General features: G+C 46.2%; 1 protein-coding gene across 6 annotated transcripts in view; it reads right to left on the bottom strand.

Annotated features, from left to right (window-relative positions):
* LOC118773038 (voltage-dependent L-type calcium channel subunit beta-2-like) overlaps positions 1 to 22,291 on the bottom strand; it is a 77,106-nt gene that overhangs the window by 14,292 nt on the left and 40,523 nt on the right. For 3 of the 6 annotated variants that reach the window (XM_036521779.1, XM_036521781.1, XM_036521782.1), the window contains 4 exons: positions 10,783 to 10,902; positions 2,095 to 2,217; positions 1,686 to 1,822; positions 1,186 to 1,262 (listed from right to left, as the gene is read on the bottom strand). In XM_036521779.1, coding sequence (XP_036377672.1) covers positions 1,186 to 1,262; positions 1,686 to 1,822; positions 2,095 to 2,217; positions 10,783 to 10,902 — 457 coding nt within the window. Of the gene's footprint in view, positions 1 to 1,185; positions 1,263 to 1,685; positions 1,823 to 2,094; positions 2,218 to 10,782; positions 10,903 to 12,369; positions 12,811 to 22,094; positions 22,268 to 22,291 lie in introns of those variants that run through there. The other 3 variants (XM_036521783.1, XM_036521780.1, XM_036521785.1) reach the window with 3 other exon arrangements.

The raw sequence follows: 22,291 nt of genomic DNA, 5'->3' as shown, positions 1-22,291 counted from the left end.
AAGGTTATTTGCCAACTGGTCATCAGGCTTGCCTGACTGTCTGATCTGCAGCAGGTCTGTTAAACCGAACCTCCTTGTGGGAAGGAATAGCTGTCTTCTGAGCTCAGGAGCCCTCGGCAGCATCACCGGTTAAAGTTCCCGCTTGACGCTGAACGCAACATCAGTACGATGCAGCTCTCATGGAAAAGTCAAGGGGATGAAGCCACAAGGTTGAGGGTTTTTCACCTTTCACAGAAACTGTCACTTCCTGACAGGAAGACTCAGAGAGTGCTATGGGACGGCTATGTTCTAGACGGTTAGCTACGTGAGCTGCTTTTATGTAAGCTAAAAAAACAGTAATTTTGGTCACACCATTGTAGCAGCTTGACACAAAGGCAGAGGTCACTTCAGGTCAGAGGAGCCGAGAGTGCGATGATAATAGTTAAAAACGATTTTCGTTTTTAAAAACGATAACCAAATTGCAGATTTGGCCTCACTCAGATCATGTTAAACACAATAACATCTCCCCTGCAGCGTGATTATGCAAGGTAATAAACCTCACCATCGCAAACACACACTAATCACACAAAGCCCAGACTCTGTGCTCACTCTGTGCTTGATTACAATACAATAAATCTGAAGCGTACTACTTTTCTTAATATGGGCATGTGATGATTAGCACAATGTGTCAGGTAACACCCACTGAACGTCAGAGGAACAGTGTGCCTTCTGTCAAGGGCTGGCTAATTGGCCCCTCCAGCGAGTGTGATGCTTGTGCCGTATACTCTGAGAGTACATGCGCTTCAGAGAGTACGCGTTTTGATCATGCTCCACCTGCCACTGACCCCCCTCGGCATAAAGGCTGGTGGACCAGGGTTTGTGCTAATCTGAATGATGAGAGTACCACAGAGGAAAAGTGTTAGGAGGATGGTCTCTACTAAAATAGGAAAAAGCAAATCTGGCCAGGCTCTTCTTGAGTCAAAACTTGCTCTTCTTTTTTCCTGGTTTATTCGTTGACTTCCCTCATTTTGTTTAAGGGCCTCTTCTTGAAAGCCCCAAATTTATGTAGCCGTAACTATGCAACCTTGACTGTAAAAAAACCAGGTCTCTTGCAATACGCTTAGCAGGACTGACTCCGACAGTAATGTCATGTACCCAGTGGAATCCACTAAATATAAATAAAAAACCCCTCCCACTGCAACTTACCAGAGGAAGGAGGAGTTGATTTCCTTGAATTAGGAACCACTTCACCTAAACTGGTGGATGAATTTGCTCCAGATTTACTGAAAAACAGGAAAGCATGACTTGCATAATTAACCCATAAAACTAATTACAAGACCAAAAACACAAAAAAAGGGTATTTTCATTCATTTCAAAAGATATTAAAATGACTCATATCACTGTTATTACCAATTAAGGGATGAGAAAATTTCTTTTTTTTTATTTTATGGCTTTTAATGTGCTAATGTGCACACTGATGCAATTTGGAATGCTTTGGAATGTAGTTTCTTTAACGTCACACGCAAACAGGTACAACCCAGTAAAGACTACGAAGGAAATGAGTTCCACTTCATATCTGTTAAACAGCATCAGAGTGGGGTTTGGCAGTATGATCCTGTGGGTCAAAGAGTCCTTGTGACAGATAAGCAGTGTTGCCTTAATCTGCGCATCCCTTTACCCAGAGTAGCGCAGCAGGTGCCTCGTACCTGGAGTGGAACTTGCCCTGCTTGGCTCGCTGCTCCTGGTGGATGCGTGTGTTTTCTAGCTTCACAGGGCTGGGAATGAAGCCGATTTCACAGCCTTCCTTCACCAGCCGCCCTATCCACCAGTCATTATTAAATTTCTAATGGAGTGGAGAGAAGAGCACACGACAGCACGGCTTTGAGCAAAGTCAACTGAGGTTCCGTGCGGACAACTGCAAGGGTGTACGTGTTAAGATTAGTGGGTGGGTTAGAGACACCAACTGGGCACTTCTTGTGCAATGCCACACACAGTCTGCTAGCAAAGTATAACAAAGACTGTACCTCCAAATTACTACTGAACACTACTGGATTACTTGGATTAGTGTCTTCCCTGTTTCAATGAAAGATCCCTGCTGGGTGCCACGCTACTCACCTCCTTGACATGAAGGAAGTCTTTAGCTTCAAAGGAAATAGCCATGCCTGGCACAGGGACGTCATCGTCGTGAGTGGCGCTGTAGCTGACATTTGTGCGAACGGCAAATGCGACCGGTTTAGTCTGCGCATGAAAAGGACCAGGGGGGGAGGGGGACAGTTAATCTCCTCATACATGGCATACATGTGCAAACAGCTAACCACACTGTAAATCTGCCCTTGTCAGCATTTCAGCACTACCTGATGTATGCAGACAGTTCTGTTATGACTCTATATATTTGAGCCACTCGTTAGCGTGGCAGACATCACCCCATTTGCATGAAAAATGGGAGAGGGAGACACTCTGCGAGGTTTGAGGAGCAGCAGGCGTTGGCTCCAGTGTTCTGCGATGCTTATTTACAGCGCGTCTCCAGCCGGCGGGACAACTGCGCACATTTGAGGGCTATTTTCATCTCATTGTGAGAGGTGTAAAAATAAGCGCAGTCGGGGATGCTTGTGGGCTGTGACTCACCCTCAGCCAGTGATCTCCTCGGTAATGAGTCTATTAATGCACTGTGCCCCTCCTTCCCCCAGCCCTGCTCGAGGCAGAGGCAGCAGCTGCTCTCAGCACCCATTCCTGCCGGGCCTATCTGCAGTACCGCCCACAGAGCACCTGACCAACTTTCTTAAGGGCATCTGAGGCTGGTCTCTGAGGCTGGCTTATCAAAAAACAAGCAGCATCAATCAATCAATCATCGCGGACTGGCTGCAGAGTATTTTCACAAGGACATTGTATATTTTCCAGGCTTGCCTTACAATTACCGTGAAGATCCAGTGTGAAATTTAAAAATAAATCAGAAGTTTTTTTCTGGCAAAAATAAAATGTCTGAGTATTTCTAAATGAACCCCAGGGAAAATGTTCAGTTGGATGTGTGAAGCCTGCAGCCAAGGACTGTTACAAGGCAGACATATGAATTCTTGGTGCGTCCGCTTTCAGTTTCAATGCCTCCTGAATAGAACTGTCCAGCACATTCATTATAAGATGAGTTCTCTCAGAAAAGTCCAAGAGTCAGTTCAGCCTACAGCCAACCCCTTTTTCAAAGAACAATTTCCCCCCCATTCAGTCCCCATTAAAATGTGCTTTTATTCTGACAGAGACCCGGCTTAACCATTTTATAGCGGCGATCAATAGGGATGAACGGGTCAAACAATAGACGCTGCCCTGCCGTTTGTCATTCTTTCTGTCACTTCCAGCTGATCCCTTCCATAACGTGGAACCCAGGCGATGCAAATCCTCTCTGTTGTAGTAATGCATTACACTTTCTGGGAAAAAAGGATTTAACAAAAAGATTTAAAAATAGGTCATGCTTGGGGGAAAAAAAAAACCTGATCGCTGCTTCAAAAATATCCTTTTAAGATGCGCTCTTAAAGAATTACATGAAATGTTATTGGACATTACAATAATCTCCGCTGTGTCTGGCCCCGGTGGCTGCATGGTCATGCCCCCCATCCCGACGATGTTTCCTCTTGCCTGCACCAGTGCGGGAGATCTGTCATCGCCAATTTAAAACCAGCCAGCGAGAAGCGATATCCCTAAAAACAATCTTCCCGCGTCTGTCCTAAATGTGTACCTGCAGATGCACTGGGGGGAATGCACAGTAGTGTGGGTAGCTATACGGCTTAGCGCAGCACCAGAGAAGCCCTCGGGAGGGGTCACTAACGCGAGAGTAATCCGGGAGAGGCCGGACGCAAGGCTCCACGGCTCCATCTCCACCCAATATCCGTCACCCCGGGGGACGCTCTTGGGATGAGAGAAAGTGTTCCGAGAGCACTTAAAGAGCACAGCGTAACGATTGTCTGTCATCTTTCTGTCACATGCACACACGCTATCACAGAGGACAGCCTGCCTTTTAATGACTGCCCTCGGATCAGTGAGCGGAGAAAGAGGCGAGCGACAGAGCTCTTCGGCATCCGCTGAGTCCACACAAGGGTCATGGCCCCTTCTCACTGTGCCTTTTTCGGTGGATAACTACAGTACTCACTCATTCGCAGGGAGGTCTACATGATTTTACACTCGGTCAGGGCTGCACAGCCTTGTCCTGCAGTGTCAGAATCCAGCACTCTTCCAGCTCTACTTAAGCACTGTTTCAAGTGCAGACAAAAATGGGACCAGTCAGGTCTTTTAAGAGTCCACATGTAACCCGTGCCTGCTAAACACTGCGGCTCTTAGGCCGTAGGTTTCAGTATGAATACGGCACTGTCCTGAATTCACCATTGATCCACAAAGCACTAAAACAAACACATGCGCATAAGCCTCCTTTGCACGGGGTCCAGTACAGCACAGTGCGTGACATCGCTGGGAACACCTTGCTGGTGAAATTCACACTGGAGCAATTTAACAGCGAATATCAATGCGATGGATCCTCGACAGCATGCAAACGCGGCGTCAGCCGCTACGCGGCCATCACTCACATGTTCCCCCCTGGCCCACGCTGGCTGCTGCAGTCTGCCTGTGATTAGCTGTGACGGGGGGCGGGGCGGATGGGGGGATGGGGTGGGGGGTGGGGGGGGGGGGGCATGCTCAGTCATGATAACGCAATCCCTACCTTTCAACACCTTTTACAGTCTCTGAAGGAAAAAAATCAATTATTGGGGCTTCTCATGTCAGCTTTTCTAGTAATTACAAATGCGCTGCATGACCTAGACCAGTGCAATATTATTTATGTGACCCCAAGGAAGCCAGGTCAGCCTCAACTGCCACAGCTCGATATCCAGCAGTTTCTGTTGATGAGCTGGAGTCTCTGCAGTCTGCACACTGTGTTTTCTTAATGTAGAAATTCCATCAGGCTGGCTGCAGCCGAAAATCCCGGGACGGACGCATGCTGCACCAGTATGAATCACTTTATGGCAACAGCTGCTGCTGGTTATACTGTGCTACACGGCAGCTAATGCTGATGACTCAGCAGAGCCAACATGATCGATGTCTTCTCAACCGTTCGCCTTCAGGAGGATACATCTGTGCATTGACGTGTATTAATATAAAGGTGTCCGGTCAACAGACGAATCTCTGAGCAATAGCTCCTGGAAGAGTGCAAAGTTCACTGTAGCATGAAATATCAACGCAAACTGTAATTAAAAACACTGAGTGGGTTTGGCAGAGCTGGATTACAGATGGATGCTGTTTTATGGCACTGCCCGCGTGTGGCGCGACCATTACGAAAAAGGCTAAGCAAACCTGCCCGGCCTGCAGGAGCGTCCGAGCGGCACGGGCCGCAATAATCCGAGAACGTGACTCGAGCGCTTCATTTCCTGTGCGCCGTGCTGCGCGGATGTTTGCCGTTCCCGCGGCCTCTCGGTGTTTGTCCATCTGTGACGGGGGCGGGGCCGTGCTGCGCCCCACAGACGGCCAGCGGGTTTGTCCTGGCTTCGCTTCTCCTTTGCGGAACACGGTGGTCCGCCACAAAGACAGCGCTGACGGGAGAGGGGTGGGATAAACACACCACCACACTCACGCAGAGCCACGCCCCAGGCATGGAGCTCTGGCAGGCTATGCTGTGGTTGCTAGGCAAGTCACATGTTCCGTACTGCCTGTCATTAACCAGGGAGATAGATAATACTCTGTTCTATAAGGATCTGAACAATGCAAAATGCTCATGGCAAATGATCATAAAGATAATTTGACCAGCTAAGGCATGAGGCACCAATTCTGCTTCTATAGAATACCATCCCAGATGACTAACCGTCTAAAACATCACCTCGGCATTTTGATTCAGCTACTTACTGCCTGTCATTTGAACCTGCTTTATCACTCTTTTCAATGCAGACATGTAGAAGCTTACAAATATATCACAGAGCAAGAGGGGCTTTTTCACATAAGACAAAGCTGATCAACTGTATGTTAATAGTGGCTTCTCTCAAAACTCAAAAAATGATGATTGAACTCAAAAAAGACCACAAATGGCCATACAGCTACATTTCAAGGTTTACAATGTTTCTCAGGTATCGGCTGGTAGTAGAGAAAGCTTTTCAGATGTGCCTTTCATTTGACCCTAGAGAGAATGCCCTTTTCTTGATTATTTGATATAAAAATAAATATTTTAAGAGATTTGACTGATGGTTTGAGCTGAAATATGATCATTTAGGGAAATTAAGAGCCATTGTTACAGCTTGCATATACATGTAAATGATCATTGCAGCACAGCTGTCCGTTAACTGAACAGGAGAACCTGGCCCTTGATGATCAGAGACAGTTATCTCATCTTGAGTTGCAGCCACATGACTATCCTCTTTCTGATTGGATGTTCTGATTCCCAGCTGGGACAGAATAATGGATCTCTGAGGCAGGTTGCACAGGCTAGGTGTAAGTCCTTTGTGACCTAGTTAAAGCTGCACTGGGCTTTATGTTGTAACTAGGCTACGGAGCACTGAAATCTAGCTGGTGTTTGAGCTCCTGATTATAAGTCTGTGAGTTAAACGCTAACAGTTTATCCATGAACAAGATAAACAACAATAAATTCAAAAGAGTGATTTTTTTGGTTAAAGAAAAAGGGTCAATTTCCATGAGTACAATACTATCACTGTACACTGGTGGGTAGGGTAGTTCACAGGACAATGATCAGCACATCACTAAGTAAAACTGGATGCTTCTGTCATCAAAACAAGTGAGCAGAAGGCGCACCTCCTTCAAAAGGGCCTACAGGATATTAAAGTCAATCTAAGACAAAGAGGTTCGCTCTCTTGGGTAGGGGCTCAGAGAGCTCCCAAAAGTATTCGAAGGGGTGACATCATCATAACTGGCTAATCTCTCTCTCTCTCTCTCTCTCTCGCTCTCTCACAAACACACACACACACACATAGAAGGCCTGTCACACTACTACTCAATGAGTCACCTCGGGTATCAGTACTTTGGAAGTTACAAGTGCATGACCTGAACGAGAAAAAAACAGCCTATTTACATTATATATTATTGCAACAAATTATATGTATCACCGACACTGTAAAAGGTTATTTCAAATTATGGCTCACAAGCCAATATAGTCACCATAGCACTTAACCTCAACAAATCAATCTCTCCTCAGAGAGATTACTGAGAAGCTATTTTTACAGCTCATTTATTATGTATAAGAGCAGAGTAATCAAGAGCAGGTTGTCTGCAATAGACTCGTTTTTTTTTTATTAGTGGGCGAGTAACCTTTGTCACTAGTGCTCCAAAGTGTACCTGTGGTGCATGGTTTCAAGAAAATTCTAGAAGCCTCACATAAAAAAAAAATGCAAAAATTGTGAATTCACCTAATAATCAGGAATAATGCATGCCTTTTAAATGATTTAAAATGTTCAGGATTACCTGCATAATCCCACAAATATTAAATGCAATACTTCACGGAAAGCATAATTGACCTTGTTGTCTCTCAGTGAATATAGCGATAGTTTAGTTTGCTTTAGTTACTGTAATTTACCAACAGCATGACAGTGAAAACAATGCAGAGTCACCACTGGGTCACCGCAAGAACAGAAATAAGGGGGGGTGGAGGACATGAGCTGCATCACATCATGAAGTGCATTTATTTTCCAATCTGCACAATCACAGGTCCCTCATGATCTGGACCACAACTAAAAATAACCAACGGATTGCACTATTAGCTCAGAGCTAACTTTCACTTTCTCTGGCCTGGCTATGCAGCCCCCCCACACTGTCTGCCACAGGTACGCTCCCCACACAAGCAACACTGCCCTCGCATCCCTAAAACCGACTACCCCACATAACTAGGGGGATCTCCTGTACATGAGCTACATACAGTCCCTCATGAGGGGGAGGGAAAGAATGACTTATTGGCATAGGTGTGTGATTCCGCACAGCACTGTATTCGGATGCTTAGAATATATATCTGTTGAGCCCTATTACTTATTTCCTATCCTGCCCTGCAGTGACCCCTTGTTAAATTACTTTTGGGACTGACTTCAGATTTTAGCTTTTTAACCTCCTTTTTTTCTTATTAAAATGTGCACTTTTTTAAACCTTTCGGGTTTTGTGGTTAGACGGCCATTCATAGTTAACCAAACACCGTAATATTCCACCTCCTAAAAATACAGTACATAAAATTCTCTAAGAATTGCCATGATGCCGTTCCCTCCTGCATTGGGAAAGCCTGTTATTGTGTGCTTCCATTCCTAGCCCAAAGCCAGGGAACGTTAATGGGCACTGGGGTCCTTACAGCCCTGTGGACCTGGCTGAGGCCTCTGCCATTTCACATTAGCAGCCTCTTGGTTTCCCCTCTTGTCCTGCCTGCCAAGCTGTAATCAACACCATTGCCTGAGTATCTGACTACAGACCATGATTTGTAAGAGCAGTCTTGGGGGGGGGGGGGGGGGGGGTGGGGGGGCGGGGGACAGTTTGGAATCCATCCAGCTCTGGATGGTCTCTCATATACTGACTGAGGTTAAAGGTCAAGCTAGGGTTAGAATCTGTGGGTGGCTGGATTCCAAATCTGTCCTACCGTCCATCCAAATGCAACGTACAAACATGCAGAGCATTTGTTCACAAAAGAACAGAAAAAAATTAATTTGCTGATTGATGGTGATAAACAATTAGAGATAAAAATGGAAATTTAAATGTAACAAAAATGTGACTATACTGTATGTATACGTATACTATATGTATGTAAATGTAATATGTATGTTAATGTAACCAAAATAAGCATATGATTGAACATTCAAGAACACTGAACGTTCAAGTGCATTTACCGATCCTTAACTGTCTCACCCTGACACATAATCAGAGGAGTCAGTCAGAAGCACAGTTTTCTGCTGTTGCTCTGGGGCCTGTACGCTGCACACGGTGAGCGCACTGTGGGAAACCTGAGGAAGGTAGCGCTGTGTCAGGTTTCATTTAGGGACCAAAGCGAGGCCCAGCTCCACGGCCTGTCTCCGCTTCCAGCACACCCCACCGGGTGCCTGTCACCGTGCTGCCTGTCTCCGCAGCGGGCTCACCGCCGCCCTGACAGGCCCACCGGGGAGCGCTGTTCGGCTGTGCGGAAGTTGGATCGTAAGAGTGACGGCGTCTTAGCTCCGCGCGGGTAAACTGTTATGGCAGGTGAGCTCCGAGTGATGAATATTACATAACATCTGGCCACTTTGAACTTCCCAACACTCTAGTTCCCATGGTAACCTCATCTTTCGTCATGCTGTGCAATGGGGGGGGTGTCTCTCAACACCCATAATGGAACACTGGGGAACCTGTGGCTGATGACCCACACTGACATACAATACTATGGACAGAGTCCTTAAGTATAAGCACTGACCCTGAATCTGTAATGCACAATATGAGTATGGTTATGATTATGTTTTGTATACCTGGATGTATGCTATCTACACTGAAGAACCCACTACAGGGACTCCTCACATCAACAGCACTTTTCCAAAGGTTCCTTCTCCTCAGTTCAACACCAACATGCTTTTACAGTGAACATAAAAGAAACGAGAAAAGAAAACTATAAATATGAGAGCAAAAGTAAGTGTTAGGCTTTTTTATTTGTAAGTGTGTTTTCAGAGGAATGGTGGTTTACCAGTACGAGCAGCACAAAAGCTGTATGGTGCAGTTTGTAGCAGGAAATGCTCTTTGCAACTATTGAGATGATTGGAGGACCAGGGTTGTCAGGAAGGAGGAGAATAAGGCATTTGTGCTTAACGATGCAGGGCCTTGGGGAGAGCTAACCTATTTTTAAGCAGCAAGGCTGTGGAACAAAATAGCTGAGCTCCGAACTATCTGAAAGAGCGCTTCACATTGTCTGGTAGTCTGTCAAAATAACAAAGGAGATTTCTTCTGTACGAAGAGCGAGTCTATTCTGAGTTCGGAGCTTCAAGATGTGAATTGGAGCCGATGATAACATGGCTGGAGGCAATCAAGCTTCACCTTGTTTAGATTTAAATCTCAAACGTTTAGTATCCAGATGAATAGTTTGGTGCTGTTTGCTCATCTAGACATGTACACAGTGTTCTATTGTCTAATTAATTACTTCTCTGATAACCATCATAAAAAAAACAGTGTAACATGCTCTTGGCAAATAGGATTAGCTACATCTGACACAAACTGGACCTTATCAAGTGGTGTACACGGAAGTGGCTAATTTCCCCTGTGTCGCAGGATACTTGTGACCATTTAACAACTGTTTTTCAGGGTTCATGCAGGAATTGTACGGCTATACTTGTAAAGTCTGCAATTACAGGCCAATCAACCAAACAAAACTGGACAGAATGCCTTTGTAACAACCTCATTTTAGCTGTTTTGCTATGAAATGCCCCTGAATAACATACAAATTGCATAGGTGATTATACTGTATGTAGAATTACATTTTTATTAATATTCAGCAATGCATAAGAAACCAGAGGTACAAAGCACTGAAACATTACTCCTCTCATTTGGGTCCTAATGAAACCCAAAAACATGTGAAAAGTTTTGGTCAAATACCCAGACTAAAACTCTTCCTGCCCCAGAAAATCCAACTCAGTTCCTGTGATTAGTAAAAGAATAAAACAGTAACACATGGGGCAACTTCCAAACAACAGGTTAAAAAAAACGGAAACAAAATAAAGTTACCTCCAATGAGAAGATTGATCAAATAAGAAAATGGAGGGAAACATAACATCTGCAAATCCCCGCAGAGGTGCCCTGGATGAGGGGCAGAGGAGTGGGGTAGTTCGGGAAGGGGTGTACCTTGGCCTTCTCGAGCTGCGCCTGGGCCTGTCTCTCTGCCTCTCTGCGCACGGCCTCCTTATCCTCCTCCAGAGAAACATCTGAGTCTGATGGACGGCTGGTGTAGGAGTCCGCCGAACCCTGTAGGGCAACACACACACACACACACACACACACACATATGAATAAATAAACCCCTTGTGAGATGCCCCTCAATTCTCCTTTGGTGTCAAATCCATCAGTGACATGTCAGCTCTGACACTGACAGATGAGCTCTATCTCTGACATCTGTCCAACCCGTTTTACACTTTGTACAAGAATATAGTTAATCATCGAAATATTGCTTGCTGATCACGATGAGCACAATTTTCATATGTTTCATTTGTCATATCTTTAAGCATTTTCCTGATTTGGTATCTATATATTTATATAACATAAATAATATTAAAAGCACTATATTGTAATATATTCTCGTATCCTATGGAATATTTCTTAAAAAGTGAAAAATGGAAAAGAAGTTTGTATGAATGAAAAAAGTGCTCAACTATCTCATCAAAATGACAGCAATCAATTTAAAATATCCCGTGCTACAGTGAAGGGGGTTGAACCTCCACTTTCAGCTACAGCTACACCATACACGTCTCTGCGACCATGTGACCATGCTCTCTGGAGCGGGTGAATAATGAGTGATGGGACAGGAGTCTGCCCTCCTCAAGCGCACGTTTGGTGGCCCTCCAGTCCCACCACGGACGGACCTTCCTTTGACATTCACTCATGGCGCACACAAAACGCACGAGGGAATCATTGCACCGGCCAGCAAGCGGGAGCAAAAGGAGCGCTGAGACGGAACAGCAGGCCTCGCTGTGTACGCTGCTGTAGCATTATCAAAACAATAGGTTCACACACATGCACACATGCACGCACGCACACACACACACGCGCACAAACACACACAAACACACACGCACACACACACACACACATCCTCCTACGGCTTGGTTGTGTCAGACACAAACCTGATAGATACACAGCACCTGATGTTTACAGCCTGATGCTAACCTTCTGATTCATTTTCAGAAGATGAAAAGCAATGTGATCCCTTACCTGTATCAAGGCATGCAGTGCATAAAGCTTTTTACATTCATTTCAAAGCACTGTGTCCTCCTCACTCTGCCCTTGTATTACAAATAACCTTGCTCTTGCAGCCTGATCAAACACTACCTAACCATTTCCTTCCTCCAAAGGCTTTTCACCTCCAATCTATCAATGTCCTACTACATTGTTTGCAAACACCCTCCTGCTTCACCTCTCCAGCATGGGGGCTGCACTAAAAACCCTCAGTCTCCTGATTCCTGGCCTCATCAAATTACATCATTACACACTAATCACAGCAATTAAGCCCGGAGAACTGGAGCCTGGGGCTCAGAGGAAGTGATCATAACAAGAGAAAAATGACTGCCTTTCATCCTCATTCTCGAAGCGTGAAAATGCGAGTCTGATCTTGTCTCCGTGGAGACAACTCCAGTAACATGCACACACGCATACACATGCATGCACGCGGACACACACACACGCGCGAGCGCGCGTGTGCGGGGTCCAGCTGCTTACACAGACGTCCGAGCTCTTCACGCGACCCCCCTTGGCTCTTTTCAGAAGCCGTATCCAGGTGGCCTTCATTAGCCAGACCAGTCACTCAGCGCTGGGAGCCACTGTGCTCGCTGCTGCTGCCGCGGCGGCCGCTCCGCTCTCCACATGTGCTCGCTGCCGATCGGCGCTTAATCTGAGCTCCCGGTTCCGCTGCCGCCCAGCCCGCGCCGGGGAGACGCTCTGCCCGGCTGCCTCCCTGCCTCCCTCTCTCCCTTCTCATCCCTCCCGTCCGGGCTGCGCTGCCTGCCGATGCAGGCTGAGCTGAAGGGCTGCCATGCTTCCGGCAGGAGGAAAGGGAAAACAAGGCGATCTCCTGGATACACGCTGTTTCTGTGCTGCTCAGGTGCTGTGACCGGCTCCCCCCCCCACACCCCCCACCCCCACCCTCACCAGCCCTCTACGTCTCTTGCTTGTTCCCTCTCTCTCTCTCTCTCTCTCTCTCTCTCTCTCACTCTCTCTCTCTTGCTCTCTCTCTCACAGTGTCTCTGTCCTCACACTTTCTGCTCTTTGTATCTCTCTCTCTCACTCACGTTCTTTCTCTCCCTCTCTCTCTTTCTCTTCTTCCTAACCGTATCTCTTCTCTCTTGTATTCTGTCTGCGCTGCAGCGGGTGCTTCACAGCTCTGTCCGGACCCGAAATGCGGGTGACATCACGCGCACAACGCCAGCCGTTTCCCGGCGAGCGCAGGGGGGCCTGGTTCTGTCCTGCAGTGATCGTCTGTCCAAAGTTCAGCACTTCGCTTCCCTCTCCCGGGATACGGCGGGCATGCTCAGTGCATCTCTGCTTTATGCACATGCTCGAATCACAGGGCCCGCTGCATCTCTGTGAAAACTCCCCTTCTTCCCAGTCACCGGGGGGAAAGAGAAGAAAAACAAGGAGAGAGGCTGAAAATAGCTCCTCTTTCTTACACCTAATTGTCTCTGCCTCTTTATCCCAATACGGCATCTCGCATCTCTCTGTACACTTCGGTGCAGTGCAGCTCTGATAGTCTTTCATCTAATTGCGCCCCAGTGAGGGAAAAGGATGATTTGGAAAAAGCATCAATAGATGTATCAAAACCATATCAGCATTAGCATTGTTTTAAAATCTTATTACTAGAATGATCTTCTTTACATTTGCTGTCCGGTTTCTTAACTAACTCCTGGATTCAATCAACATTTGCCCTTAACTTTGACGTGCAAATAAATGCAGGTGTCACTTTGTGTTTCAATACAAGCACAATTTCTTTCATTCATTTTGGTGATGAAGGAACTCACAAAACTGTTTGTCAGCCAGAAATGTAAGACTTGCATTTATTTGTCAGTGAGAGTTAGAGTTAAAGAAAACATTGATGCTGGAGTAAGTCAGAAATGTACTTCTTCAGTTTAAAAGTAATTCAGGTTAACTGACACCTCACTGATGTTATTTCCTTACATGAGCTTCAGCTATTAATAGTGCACATCCAGTATCAGACAGCTTCTGCTCTGAAGACACCAGAGATGTAAGATCAAAGTGGTTCGGAGAGGAAAATGTGCAAAACTGTGTATCTGTTTCTGACATGACCCACTCTAGAGACAGCTACTCCTCCTCCGTCTGTCAGTCATCCTCTACACCAGCCCCTCGCCTGTCAGCACCACGGCAACTAACCAAACATTTCATACCGCGCCTCAAACAAGCCCCTCCCATCAGTGCTTCCTCCATTCAGGCATAACCAAAACAAGGAAATCATTAGTAAAAAAAAAATGGCTGCAGGCTGTCTTTCGGGGAGTCTGGCGGTTCCTCTGTTCCACTTCAGCATCCCTCACCCCACCCTCCATTCCCCCTGAGCGGCCATGCTCCCCCGGGGGAGAGCGGTCTCCTCGACAACCAGGACCAGGCCTGCTCCACTTTCTTCTCTCAGGTCAGCGCTGCAACCGATTTAGCCGTCACACCGGGATCCGCTAGCTGAGCGTTAAAAGAGGACACTGTAATTAGCGCTGTATATTATTAGAAATCAATGCCACGGCTTTCGATACGAGGGAGATCGCCCCAGTTTTCGCTGTTTGGGATGAGCTCGCCCGAACTCCTGATGACGAAACAGCCTCGGCCTGCTGTGGCTACTGTCCGCCACCCGGCCTCAGGTATCAGGCTCTACGTGAGGCGTGGCCACTGCTGGGCTACCTGCAGAGAGGGCCTGTAAGTCCCACCAGAGAGGGACCCCTGCAACGGAGTGAACATTAATCACACAACGCATTGGAGCGGGACTCTAAGTCACAATGCAGAGAGAACTGAGACTCATCACTTATGGAGGAAGCCACACCATTATCATCACTTCGGCAACGGCATACAGCACACAGAGGGCGGATCTAGGGGTGGGACTGAGCCTCTGCCCTGCTGGATCGTTCCTGAATGTAATCGTCCGGTCGAGATCAATATCTGCTATGTTTATTCCAACCCCACCCCCCCACCCCCCCCTGAAATATGACTGTGTTCTCTTTGCTACTGGCCCACTCCACTCCAATGGGAGTGCCCCCTCTGAGACTGGAACAAGGGCAGGAAGTTGTTTTTACTTACAGCCTGAGGGAAACGGGCCTGCCCTCCCCCCTTCCCCTTCCACAGGGGACAGGGGCGCAGGGGCTGGGCGGTCCCGATTTATCACCCAGTAATATACCGCTCGTGGGTGCAGACATGCCTCCCCTGACACGGGACAGGGCTGCAGAATGTCACAGTGTCACTGCATACAGGAAGTGGATCCCCCCCCCCCCCCCCCCACCCCACGCCTGATCTCCCCGCTCCCCACTCCTCTGCTGCACCCAGCAGGCCCACTGCATTAATCAGGGCAGCCTGGGGTGGGTGCTGGCGAATGCCCCAGTTAGTTACAGCATAACCAACTGCATGGAACACTCGTCCCACCCACCGGCCACTATCATCCGCTCAGTGGGGAAGTTTCCAGAACAATTTCGGTTATTCATGACCGCGGTCGCACCGTATTGTTCACGGGGAAGGGCTTACCTCATACAGTGGCAGTGAAAATGTGAGAGAAATACAAAGCTAGACAGAAATGCAGAGAACATTCACAGAGACGCAGATATGGTGTGCCATTTTTTTCTGCAGCTATGCAGCATTGTTCACATGACCTTTTTAAGAACTTGTTCACCTTTGCTTTCTAAGTTCTGCTGGATATTAGCGTCTGACAAGTGATTAAATGTAAATATGTACAATTAAAAAGTTAATACTGCCTTCAAGATAAAAAAGCATCCGTCTGTGTATCTGACATTTCAGTGTTGTCCATACCTATATTCAGTACCCAAAGAGAGCTATTTGTACTGTTTCTAAACTGGATGAAGGGAGTGCTGAGGGGTGTCTTGAGTGCTTGTAGGAGCGTTCTTCAGGAACATGGAACTGCCTGGTTCTACAGAGAGGGGACAGTATGACACCAAACTGCTGCTGCTCCCCTCAGGCAGGCTTTACTGACACAGAGGGACCAGCGTGGCAATCACAAAAGGAGTCTTACAGGACCCAATCTCCACGGTGCCAATGCAAGAAGGCACTGGGCATTTCAAACCAGCGTGAATGTGTGTGGGGGTAGTGAGGCAGGCACTGCTGAGGGCGTGGCGGCAGCAGATATCAGCAGCAGCAGGGTGTTCGCCGCGATGGCGATCCGGCAGCGCAAGCTCCTGGCTGGCTGCACCGAGTGTCCTAGGGCCTGTTTCACACATGGAGATAAACAGGCACGACAGTCAGACACCAGGCTGGACTGATCTGAGGTCCCAGTAACAACCGGAGGCCTTTTGAGTGCTGCGCCGAGGGAGACCCTGGGACAGATCTAATAAAGAGTGGCCCGCTAAATAAACCCAGGGAAAGCGCAGCGTGGCACGACACAGTGCTGATCGCGATCAATATTCGGTTATAACACAGGAACACCGATCACAGAAAATCTACAACCTCAGCAAGATGAAGAGCCCTGCTTTGTTTGAAGCTGGCCAATCAGAGCAGAAGCTGTATGCTCTCCCACAGATGTAATTACTTTACTCTAGAGTGGACCAGATTACGTGTACCTTGTAACCAATGGCACATTAGGTCTGTTGCAATCCTACAGAAGGTGCTACCACAGTCTACTTTCAGCCAGGACATAGACAGGGCACCATTGATGAATTCCACCAATGCCCCCGCACAATGGGATCCCTCAATGGGTGTGACAAATAGTACAAACGCGCCGGATATACCTTTCTCAATGTACTGTGGCATAATGACTGCGGCTTTGTTACTGCCTTCGTCTTATTTCATCTCACCAATTGGAGGCATAAGTTAGCTGATGGCTAATGACACTAATTGTTATTAGTGTATTTACGAGGCAGAGCTCCAACTCTGAGGCAGTGAATGGCCCTGTTGATCAGTCGATCATGCCTTTAGGGTCCCTGTGTGGGTCAGGCCAGAATGGCATCGTGGTCTGCATAATGGGTTTATTGATCCACGTCGAGCTGTGTTCTGCATCTGAAAACGTAAGCTGCCGACAGCGCGGTCACGTGACTGCCAGCCCATTAGAATACCGCAAATCACCAAATCTAATTATAGGCATTGAACATTTCGCTGTACTGTACGTTATCCTTCAAGGGCAACACCGCTGTCCCTTCCAGCGGAGGACGCACATAATCGTCTAGAATATATTAGTTTTATGGTGAATGGTTTATTGTGCTTGTGTGTAATTTCAGCACAATAAATTTTCTACTCTGAATTTACATTCATACAAGTTAACATGCCACTTCACGTGGGCACACCAAAGGTTTAGGGGTCCGCTGTCTCAAATGTAAGTCTAATATTGCCACACTACACACCACAAATGTAGGGAGAGATGTGCTGCACATTTTGCACATTTTTATGGTTTTGATATTCTTTACACAAAATGCACAAAACACATTATGAAACATTAAGAATGTGCTGGGCACATGGAGTTCAAAATGAACAGTATTGCAGTGGACAGCAGTGAAGAACTTGATGGAGTAATGTCTCTGACTAGCCTATAATGTCCTTTTAACTACCAAGGAGATGATTTAGACATTTAGACATTCATCTTTATTTTCAAGGCATTTGGATGCAATCCAGCACACTTTTCTCTGCAATTATTAATCCACTCTTCATCTCCCTTACAATTTTGTATGGAATTATGATTCAAAAAGAAGCAGCCAGGGAAGCACCTAAAATGACAGTGAATGAGAGTGGCCTGAACTCCCAAGATCAGAGAAGGTCATAGGCTGTGGTTCAACTGCGATTGTTCAGCTAGCCTGACATACGAGCAAAGCTTGCGTGATCTGAATATTCTAACCAGTGCACGAGCCAATTCTCCTATTTTTAATTAACAGCGACGAAGAAACGAGGACAGTGACATTCTGCGAGCATGAAGTGATGTACGTGACTCATAGCTTTGTTCACCCCTGTCTGGAACAAACAGCCATCGCAAAGTCGGCTGCCACTCAATGTCATACCGTTAATCGTGCCGGGGTGAAATTCAATTATCGTACAATGTCAGTCCTATCAAGTGCTCAGCGAGTTCCGTCTGAGCCCGGCCCACAAAACACAATGCTCTCATAGATGTGACGGCGAAGACAACAAAAGATGCACGACCGCAACAAAAGATCTCCGAGATACGAATGTGATACGGACGTCAGAACACTACAATGTGGCGTTCACAATGGTGTTATTTGAGAGAGAGAGTGGCGAAAGCAAAGAGCCTGGTTTGTCTGTAAATATCACGTCCCTCACACTAAAAATCTCTTCCCTGTGGTCTCTTTAGCTCTGAGTGAGGCGCTGAATTATGAATTTGATAATGCAGTGAAGGCAGCAGAGATGAGTTGACTTCCAGGAAGAGATGAGATCTCTCTGGCAGCGAGCTGTGATCGGCCGCACGCATGTGAAGGTGACACGCAGGAAACTGTTTGCCCAGCGTTCTCCAAGCCAACAAACACCCTTCAGCATATTAGATAAGTGCATCCCATTGAGAAGATGGACTCTGCAGCTGTCAATCCCGGAGTACTGGAGAGAGTCAGTCACCAAGAGCCAGCTGGACAGGCCAGAACCCTGAAGGACATGTCCTTAAAGGTGGCTGGGGTGTTAGGATGTTGCCTATGAAGGATTTCTCTTTCTTGTTAAAATAATTCCACAAATAAAAGCAGAAAAACTCATTTTTAGATTTTTCTGATAAGAACACCAAGCACTGTGCTTCAATGTTACTACATTTTGTATTACTAATGTTGTTGTATTACCATGTACTTTAGCATTTCCATTTCTTGAAAATAAAAAATCCTGAAAGCTCTTGGTTATCATTAGCAGAAGGCAAGGCTGTTTTTGCACCCAATCCATGGGGCTCAGTCTGCGTGTGATACAAGTGCCTTTCTGACTGAGCCACTTGGAAGACCCTGATAAGTATTTTATCAAACTGTATTTAGCTAGCTACCTATTTACCATTTATTCACAAGCAGAAGAAATGCAGCATGCCTCATCATGATTATTTACATCACTTAGCAAATAGCCTTATTGCGGGACTACAACCTCACAATCAAACTTGCACTAGCTAGTTAGCCAGACACAGACATTCTTGATCCAACCTTTTTGTTTGTTTGTTTTTTGGTAGTAGGCCTCAAAGTTTTGTGTTTTACTGATTTTAAATCAGTTCTTTCCATTTACAGACACGTTGATGCTGGATTATATGCAACAGCAACCATCTGCCTCATTATATCACAATCAATTGTACAAATAATTACTAACAAACACCAATCTAGCTGGTTACTCTTCTACCCGGTGAGTAAAACATCTTTACAACAATTTAGCTAACATGTATATTGGCATAGGCAATCTATCTATATGCTTGTGATACATTAATCAGTTGAATCTCTGAAAATTCCAAAAGCTTGAATTTAATGAAAAGTGTTCAAGAGACAAAAAGGAAATTCATATGTCCTCAACGCGGCATGAATAAACTGCCCAGGTTTGACATGTATATTTGTATTTATTTACCTGCTGTATTATGCCTGATTTGTATTTTCTTATTTTCTTTTCATAACAGTCGTGGCTAACGGGAAGAGGTTTTGTATTCTGCATCTCATGCTGCTTGAAATTTGTCAGCACAGGTTCCTTTGGTCTGCACGATATTGAAGAATGAGCATTGGGTTAATTGCCTCAGCTGTCATCACCAGAGTTTTAAATAACAAGAAAACATCTGATGTCATTTGTTATTTAGCAGACAATAATTGCAATTATAGCCTTTCAGAGCAGGGACAGAGATATGCTCCAGGATGGTACAATGCCTCAGATCTCCCTGATCCTGTTATTGGGCGCCTGGAGTACACGACCATGCGTGCTAATGCGGCCTGCTAATTGATCCGATTAGATCACAAGGACTTCAGGTGTATCAAGAGGATCACCTCTGGTGGCCTGGTACCAGTCTCTGGCCCATGAGGGGCCTGCCTAGGAGAGTCAAGTCTAAGCCTCTTACATTCCTCTCTTTAAAACACTTTCCTCGAACCTCTCAGATGAGTAAGAGGTGAATAAGTCACTGGCAGCACTCAGCCTATGTGGCTTGAGGTGTAAGCAGAGTAAAGAGTCACTGTGCTGGGACCTTTTCCTCCTGTCAGCTGGCTCACGAGAGTGTACTCTTGCTAGGCCTGAGGGGACGTCTAGCCCTTGTATTATTTACACTGAAAGCTCCCGGCCTGCTCCTGTAACACCACAGGGGCAATAGGTGGCCTTGACCAGTCTGGAAGAACATGACTTCCACAGAAAAACACATCAGGCCAGCTGATTCAGCCAGAATAACAAACGCACTCCCAAGATATACAGCCACATGGAATTTGCCGTGACACCGGCAATATGCATACCAATAAAAACAGAGATAGTGTTTCACGCTCTGGCTGCATTCAGCAATGAATCTTGGTCCAAAAGAGCACAACCGTGAACTGCAGTGGCGGATTTTCCATTTGGATCATGTTCAAAGCTCCTTCAGGGATTCCTCTATCAACTACCACACACCGCAAACAGATATACAGACACCATGAATTTCGAGATCGGCTGCTTCTTGATGCATGTCTGCTTTGCTTTTTTTTCCTGTATTTTGAGGGCTGCTGCCATGGAACAGTTGCATGGGTAAGAGACCGGAGCCAGAGAGGAAAAAGACAGCTGGCCAGGTAGTCCCCAGTCACCAGTGGAGGATCCTGCCTCCACACACACCCAGAGGAGTCGGCTAGGGAACGTGAGGACAGACAGCAGCATCTGTCGCACGCTAAACATAGCTGTTTATTCCAAGATTCTGACACTTTCTGGAAACAGGGATTTAAGCACGGCACTATGCTTTTGATTCAGCTCTGGCTAAATCACTGGTATGGTGATGGTATGGTATTATGATGCTGATCGACTGTGATTGGTCTGAAGTAGGCATGAGCAATTCCAGTCCTCAAGGGTCCCCCAACTCATGTTTTTAAGGGGCTTATTTGCTTTAATGCTTATAAATTGTTATTCGGACTAGTCAGGTTACCTGATGGCCCAGCAGTGAAATCCACTGGTACACCAGGACTGGAACAGGCCTATTGAATTGAGGATCTGAAGTCTATCATTACAAGTGCTCATACATTTAGTGTCGCAAGCACTGCTGTTTAAAGCTGGAATGGACTCTTCATGACAGCCACTTCGTATCGTCTGTCAATAGCAATTGGTTGCGCATACCATTCAAGGATGTCTCCAAAGGCTTTTGTGTGAATTATTTCCCATCAAAATAGCACCCCTTACTATGCATATGCTATATCTGCAAAGCCCTTCTCCCTGCAGTATACTTTCTGAGAAAAAGTGGCCACAGATGTCATATGGTATGTACAGAATCACAGTGAGAACGCATATTACCATGCCAATTCCTCGAAACTAAACTTTTATTCTATTATGAATGACATAAAACCAACTGAGAAAATATTATTCATTTAAGGACTGAAAAACTGGAGTTTTTTCTTCTAGTACTTGGTATTTAAGTCCAAAGGCAGAAACATATTGTCAACATTCTGTTATCAATGATTAACCATGTGTTATCTACATTGCCTAAAATGGAATTAAGTAGGAAATTCAGTGACTTGGTTTCTACTTTTTAAACCTAAGATATCAAAATTAAATCTCACAAAAGACTTAGGATTCTTGCCATAAACATAGGAGAAACCATGACTATGTACTGGAAATTTACAACACATTTACTTCTTCCTAGACAAAGTGACTCACACAAAAAGGCCGCATCTCACAGAGATGTAAGGAATTCCAAAACAGCCAAGCAGATAAAGGAACGTGAAAGGACTTTTACAAACACAGAAAGCCAACCTGGCGCTGTCCATGTGTTCACAACTGACCCTGTAATCTGAGATTCTGTGCAAGTAGCTGTTTGTTTCCTTTTCTTTCGGACATGCAGCTAATGAAGGCTGTGACTGGTAACACAGCGTGGCTTGATGTGTTGAGCTTTCGCGGATTGCGGAGTGATGCCGTTACAATTCCTCCCATCGCAGCCTCACCATCCGTCCGGCATGCTGGGGTGAGCCAGAGAAAGGGAGAGCCGGCATGCTTTCGCAAAAGTTATCAGAGAGTTAGGAAGCGGGCGATCCCACCCTTTCTCAAATCCTTTTTTTTTTTGTTTGAAAGAGAGTGCGTGGCATTTCTGCGTGCTACACGGTGCATTCCTAATTTTGTGAGTGCGCTGAGAGACTTACCACATCAGACTCCTCGCTCCCTGAGGGGTACATGTCTGCACGCCTTGAGGAGTCTCCTCAGTTTCTGGCCATTGCCGCAGAGTGGGCAGGAAAAAACCCTCTCTTTCGCTTTCTTCCTCCGTGAACGGGGTAAAACGCCAAGGAGCAGAAGCTGTTGCTTTCAGACAGACTAACAAACTAAAACTCAAGAGAAGTTA

This window comes from Megalops cyprinoides, chromosome 2 (genome assembly GCF_013368585.1).
Source record: "Megalops cyprinoides isolate fMegCyp1 chromosome 2, fMegCyp1.pri, whole genome shotgun sequence".
Classification (NCBI taxonomy): domain Eukaryota; kingdom Metazoa; phylum Chordata; class Actinopteri; order Elopiformes; family Megalopidae; genus Megalops; species Megalops cyprinoides.
The sequence above is the reverse complement of the archived record's forward strand: the minus strand, read 5'-3'. Positions and strand labels throughout refer to the sequence as shown.